Below are 6,736 nucleotides of genomic sequence, written 5' to 3'. Positions count from 1 at the left end.
AGAAAATATCAAACTGAATGATAATAAAAACACATCAAATCAAAGTTTGTGAGAAGCAGCCCATTCAGGGAAATGCATAGCTCTAAATGACTATATTGGGGAAAGGAAGAGGGGCCAAAATTAATGACCCAAGAGTCTACCTTTAAAAGCTAGAAAAAGGAGGAAGAAAGGAAATGCTAAGGATAAGAGCAAAACTCAATGAAATAAACAAATGACAGAGAAACACAACAAAGCTAAAAATTGGTTCTGCAAAAGGGTTAATAAAATTCGAAACCACAGGATAACACTAGACCTTTTTTTTATTACTTTTAGTTTTTCGTGCTGACTGTGCATGGACTGGCCCACATGGGTGCTGGGTTCACACGGGTTATGGGGAAGGCAGAGGAGAGAGCCCCTAACAGCTTCCACAGCTCCTCTGTTCCAGACAAGCACATGTTCACTGCTCAGCGCTGGTCTCCCTGCTCACTGCTGGATTCTTCGGATGCTCTGCACCTGGAAGGTCTGGGCATGAGAGCCCCACTCCCGGAAATGCTTGTAGTCGCCTGAGTGGTGATCACACTCCAGCACATACTGAAAACCTCGGTAGCCAGGAAACTGGGAGCAAACCCAGCTGGGAAAGGGAAGAGGCAGATGGTTATCCTAGAGAGGCACGAGCATGGTGAGTGAGACAGGGACAAGGGCACCCCATGCTGCAAACACACTTCAGCCACCATGGTCTTCCTTCCCTATCTGGAATGTGCACTGCCCTTCTCATCACTGGGCCTTTTTGATCATGCTGTTCCTTGTGCCAGCAACACCATTCCAGCCATTCCTTTCCTAGCCAAGTTGTATTTATCCTTCAGATCTCAGCTCAATCATCTCACTTCATCAGAGTAGCCTGATTTCTCCAAATTAGGCCACAGTCCCCTATTTTTCATTTGTATCACTCATGCCATTATGTGTTAACAGATTACTTGTAAAATGTCAGCCTCCTCTGCCAACAGTAAGCTCCTGGGTGTAGGGGTGTGTGTCTGGTTCATCATTATCTCTAGTTCCTAACACAGCACCTGGTGCAGAAGGACCAAATAAATACTTGAGGAAGAAAGGGAGGGAAGGAGGGAGGGAGAAGTAGGGATCCTTATTCATTCCCCCTCCTGCCTTATTTAGAGGCACAAGGAAAAGGCTGTTGTTCTTTCAATTCATTGATCCCTACGTCGTTCAGGACTAGGCAAGGATTGGTGTCTCCTTTTCTGAGCTTCCATTTCTCTTTCTGTAAGATGGAAGTGGACTCAAGAATCACAAGAGCTTCATCCTACGCTGAAACAACAAGATTCTCTGGTGGTTCCTGAGAAAACTAAAAAAATAAAATAAAAACCCTACTTCCCATCTGTGCCCCTGACAACCAGGAGGAGCCAAGGAGTACCTGAGAAGGTGGCTCTAACATCCTCCATAACTGAGGATCTCACACCTCAACCACCCGCTAGATGAAAAGGGTCGGAAAGATCAGTCAGTCCTGGGCTTGAAGCTGGACGCAGTTACCTACCTGCAGTTGGACGTGGAGAAAATTGTCTAACCCACATCTGTTTCTTTACTCCTGGGCATCCATCCTCTCCTCTTCAGGTTTGAGAAACTGCTGACCCTCCCCTCTCAGTCAAAGTGGGAACATCTTTACTCTAGCACTGAACATGTGACCAGGCCTAGCCAATCAGAACACCCTCATCCCTGTGGACATGATGATTGGTTCAGAGTTGAATATATGACCCAAGTTAGACCAATGAGAGCCTTTGGTGTAATCACTGAGGAAAATCACTCTCTTCCCCTGAGGCTGGCTGGATTATAAGGATGAAGCTGCCATCTTGCCTTCACTTGGGAAGAGCTTCCCTAAGGATATAGCCACACTGAGGCAGGAAGAACAAGACGGAGAGAAAGATCCCTGCTGTAGCAGCTGGATCCAGCTCTGCCTGAGGCTAAATCCAGAGGCCAATAAAAAAACCTCTGAGCTTAACATCAGCATGATCTGGCTGTCCATTACTTGCAATCCCATAACTTTTGCCTGATACTTCCTTGTGACTTAGTATACCTCCTCTGGCCTGTGGGCATCAGATCCCCAAAGTCCCCAGCACACTGGGGTGTCCCCATCTGTCCTAACATCCCCTCTTTCCCTGCCAAGCAGAGTCTTGCATCCACTTACGCCCCTGAGTGCACGTGGAAGGAGCCCACTTCATTGCCATCCCAGCCCATGGCCTGGAGGGAGGGATAGTCATCACTCAGCTCTCCTTTCTTGCCCAGGAAGTTCTCTTGCTCAAAGATGGTCAGCCTTGAGTCACGGTGGTTCTGCCAGCACAGGGAACAGAGTTGAAACATCAGCTGCTCAGTTTGAAGCCCAGGAGCCTCTGCTGGCCCCACACCCCCACCTTTGTCTCTAAAAGCCACCTTCCTTGCAAACCTTCTGGAAGGACAATAAGACAACAGGCCCCAGAAACCTTGCCAGGGGTGTACAGTTTGCCCTTCCAGAAATCCCCCTTCCAGAAATGTGCACAAATAAAATAATCAAGGAGTAAATAAGCCTTGGCGATAACAGGGAAGGAAGAAAGGGAGGGACGGAGGGAGGGAGAGAGAAGGGGAGGAGGGACGGGGAGGGAGAGAGGAAAAAGAAAATCAAATCAAATCGAATCAACCCAACCTGAGTATTCAGCAGCAGAGGACCAGGTGGTGACCTGGGCTCCCGCACTATGGTCAAGAGAAGGCTGTGGAGACCTGGAGTCAAATCCTGACTCTCCACTCACCAGCCAACTGAGCGTAAACCTGTCATACAGCACTTCTGAGCCTGTTTCCACATCTATACATTGAAATTAACCACATCTACTTTTCAGGATTGTTTTGAGGACTAAATGAAACCAGAAGCTGTAAACTGTGTCAAGGCAGGGACGGCATCTGTCAGAGTCCACGTGGGTCCCCCTACCCGCATAATGCCTGGGCCATGTGCAGAACACATGAACATTCACAACAGGCTATGCTGGAGGGGCTGTGGAAAATGATGCCGTAGATGAGATTTAATTGCCTGGGAGGAGGGTCATGACATACTTGCAGAGTGAGAAAAGCTTGTCTCCAAGATTTAGGCTCATTGTTTCTGTCTTTATAACCAAATGACATGCATGCATAGACGTGTAGCTATAGACGGTATAGACATACAGATATAGACATAGATACTGATAGCAATCACTGCAGATGTAATCTAGGGTAGCAATCAAGACCAAGGAAATCTCTAACACCATTAACAATGGCCTTCTGTCTCAGAGAGGTGGCTATAAGTGACTTTTATTTTCTTATTCGGCCATATCGGTTTTTTTTTTTTTTCCCCTAAACTGTAGGTGATAAATACATGTGCTGTATATGATTTAAAATCCATAAAATTGTTGGGCTTTTTTTTTTTTTTCTCCTTTAGAGCCACACCTGCGGCATGTGGAAGTTCCCAGGCTAGGGGTTGAATCAGAGCTACAGCTGCCAGCCTACACCACAGCCACAGCAACGTGGGATCCCAGCCTCATCTGCAACCTGCACCACAGCTCATAGGAACCCTGGATCCTTTAACCCACTGAGCAAGGCCATGGATGGAACCCGCATCCTCACGGGTACTAGTCGGGTTTGTAACCCACTGAACCACAATGGGAACTCCATAAAAGTTGTTTTTGAAAGAAAAAAAAATACACCTTCTTGAGCCTCAGTTTGTTCATCTGTAAGACATAAATAATAATGCCCACCTCCCCCCATACTCTGTGAACAGTAGCTAAAGTATAAAGTCAAGAACACAGATATCAAATTAGTCACACAAAATAGAATACTTCTGTCACTTGCCCTGCCATCTCTGCCACCCAGCTTCTCCCAGTGTCCCTGAGTCATGAAAAAAGGTACAGAAGACACACATGGGCTCATATTTTAACTGAAGTTGCAGTGGGAGGGGTGTTTGCAGCAGGCACATGACTTAGGAGCTATGGCCCCATTTCAAGATAAAGAGACTGAGACTCAGGGGAGGGCCTGCCACGTGACGCAGCTGGAAGAAGTGACATCAGCATCTGAACTCTGGGACATCCAGTTCCCAAGCCCCCACTGGAAGGGTTAGGCGGCCCGACTCACTGCGCAGGCCACGGGCCGGAAGGAAGTGAGCCTCTCGGCGGGGTAGGCTGTGTTGCCACTCCAGGCATCCCAGCTCGGGTACTCGCCCCGCTCCAGCACATACTGCTGCCCCTGGAATCCGGCATGCTCAAACCCCACCCACCTGCAGACAGAGGGGAGAGATTGCGAGAGGCATGGAGCCGCCCACCCTGTGTTCCAGACCAGTGGTTATCCTGCAAGGGTATGCCTATGGCAGCATTTAACAGTGTGGGCAGGCATTTTTAGTTGTCATACTGGCGGAGCAAGGAAAAGATATCTGCAACTGGTGTTTAATGGGTAGAAGCCAGAGATGTTGCTAAACATCCTCCCAGGCACAGGACAGCCCCTCAGCTCAGAATCACCTGGCCCTTCACATCCATTGTGCTGGTGTGGAGAAGCCCCATCTAGCCTAGCAGCCCACTGCTTTGCTGTGCTTCCCACAGGTAGCGGACCAGCTCCGTGCCCACCACCCTGGCATGTGTCCCTCTAAGCCACATAGACGAGGCTTGATCACACCCTGACTTTAGCCTTGTTGGGTTCCTCGTGATCCTCTGGAACATAGGGAGATGGCCAAGACCATTTCTCATCTCCTCCTTGAGAAAAGCTTCCAGCATCCATCTCCCTGGTCCCATGAGATACGGGACTTCTTGCCTCACCACCCTGGAGGATAGTTATATAGCTATAGCTGAAGATGGAATGGCAATTCACAGCACAGTGGCCACCACTCCTGCAGCACTGGCCCCTTTTGGTGTCACTCTATGGAACATGGGACACAGGAGGCTGACACCATGCTAACCCTGCATTTGCCCTCTGTGTAACTGACAAGCCATCTTATGTAGGTAATAAACCTGAGCTTCTTGTCTCCTTCCTGGCAAAATCTGTCAGCTTGCTGGAGGTAACTGTGGACACGTTACTGCTCCCATCTGTCTGAATTCCCACCCCCACCTATACAAAGCAGAAGCTAAAAGAGCATTTACCCTGCTGTGAGATACATAATAACCACCCAAGATAACTTGATGCACTCACAGGCAGGAAGTGACTCCAAAGCTCATAGAGAGGACTTTCTTTCAATCTTTCTAAGCTTCTAGAAACTTCTAGCCAATATGGTAACCACTGGCCAACATAGCTAATTAAATGTAAACTTACATGAACTTAAATTGCATTTAAAATTCATGTTCGTTAGTCACACTAGCTACACATCAAACGCTTGATGGTCATAGGGGGCCATTTCCAAATCAGACACAGCAGATGTAGAAAATTTCCATCATCGCAGGAGGTTCTACTGAAAGGTGCTGGTCTGGAAGCCTCAGTATGGTATTAGTATGTCCTTGACACCTCTCTGCATCTCATTAATCTCTCACTTTCTTTCTCTTTTTTTTTTAAAGAAAAATATATCTCATGTTCAGCGCCTCAGTCAGCCAACAATGCTCAACTAAAATTACTAGCATTATTTTTTACTATATTTACTTCTAGTTATACGTTTGGCTTTTGATTTGTGCCTAAGAGGGGCATTTCAGACTCCACACTGAATTGTAAAGATCTGCCCCTGCAGGGCTGCCTCATCCAATGGCCAGGCTCTGTGTGAATGGCGCCCCCTACATTTGGGCAGTACACAACCTGAGCAACCTTACATTTCCCTCTTGCATCTCAGACTCCTCAGCATCTCAGACCCAAGGAAGGTACACTGGCTAGAGCCTGGGAAGATAGGATCTGGGACATCTAAAAGTCCCAGCATCCCGTCTAAATCACTTCCTGCCCCTCCCCCCCGGATTCTGATCCCCCTGAACTCACGCGCCACTCAGCACTTTCAAAGATCGCACAGTCTCAAAACCAAGCTCCAGCACACTGGGGCACTCAGCTGTGAACTCATGCCGCCGGCCTTGGAATCCCTCTTCGTCCCACACCACGATCTATGAGAAAAGGTGGAGACCCACATCAGAGTCCCGTGGGGAGTGAGGGGTTAAGGGCACACCCCAGGACTCAGAGTCAGGCAGACCAGGCAAAGAAAGGATTGCAAACTCAGGTGCTTTCAGGGGCCAGGCAGGTAAGGAGGGAGAGGACGGAAAGCTGGAGATCACAGGCCTTGTGACAATGGGTGGCTTCTGCTCAGTGCCACCTACTGTTGATAGGTGGTAATGCAGCCAACGTCCCAATTTGCGAGGACAACCCCTCTATCTGGACTTGCTGTGGACCTCTGGGCTTTCAAAGCAAGATGACGAATTCAAAGCTTGGGCTTTTTTTTTTTTTTCCTTTTTAACACAGAAGAAGTCAAAGAAATCATGCCCAAAGACTGTGCAATCACCAGTCAGCTGTCTGCCAGAGTGTAAGGAACAGTTAAATATGAAGACTCGGGTTTTTAAATCAAGACCCCTGTTTATGACCTTGGGCAATATCCTTTCTTTCTCAGAGCCTTGATTACATCCTCTGTGAAATGAGCTCTCATTACTGACCATCCCCTGGGGGGCAGGTTGGGGAAGTCAACGAAGGTGAGGACCTGGGTTTGACCTGTATCCCCCACCCCCGCCATGCCCCTGCTTCCCAGACATCCCGTCACGCCTCTTCCTACCTTCCAGTGTCCCACAGACTTGGTGCATTGCAGAGACAT

General features: G+C 48.3%; 1 protein-coding gene across 1 annotated transcript; it reads right to left on the bottom strand.

Annotated features, from left to right (window-relative positions):
* Positions 1–281: 281 nt before the first annotated feature.
* Positions 282–6,736, bottom strand: CRYBA4 (crystallin beta A4). The gene is made up of 5 exons (XM_047762642.1): positions 6,698–6,736; positions 5,923–6,041; positions 4,114–4,255; positions 2,171–2,313; positions 282–610 (listed from the first exon to the last, which is right to left on the bottom strand). The coding sequence occupies exons 1-5, from the start codon at positions 6,734–6,736 to the stop codon at positions 463–465; spliced, it is 591 nt and encodes a 196-aa protein (XP_047618598.1). The 3' UTR covers positions 282–462.

Source organism: Phacochoerus africanus, chromosome 15, assembly GCF_016906955.1.
Source record: "Phacochoerus africanus isolate WHEZ1 chromosome 15, ROS_Pafr_v1, whole genome shotgun sequence".
Taxonomy (NCBI): Eukaryota; Metazoa; Chordata; class Mammalia; order Artiodactyla; family Suidae; genus Phacochoerus; species Phacochoerus africanus.
The sequence above is the reverse complement of the archived record's forward strand: the minus strand, read 5'-3'. Positions and strand labels throughout refer to the sequence as shown.

Bases quoted from the DNA above. Each gene is read 5' to 3' on its own strand.
- CRYBA4 (XM_047762642.1), bottom strand. From the start codon at position 6,736: ATGTCTCTGCAATGCACCAAGTCTGTGGGACACTGGAAG. The intron at 4,256-5,922 runs GTGAGTTCAGGG...CTCTGTCTGCAG, and splicing joins TTGAAAGTGCTGAGTGGCGC to GTGGGTGGGGTTTGAGCATG. The intron at 611-2,170 runs GTAAGTGGATGC...TCCCTTTCCCAG, and splicing joins TTCCACGTGCACTCAGGGGC to CTGGGTTTGCTCCCAGTTTC.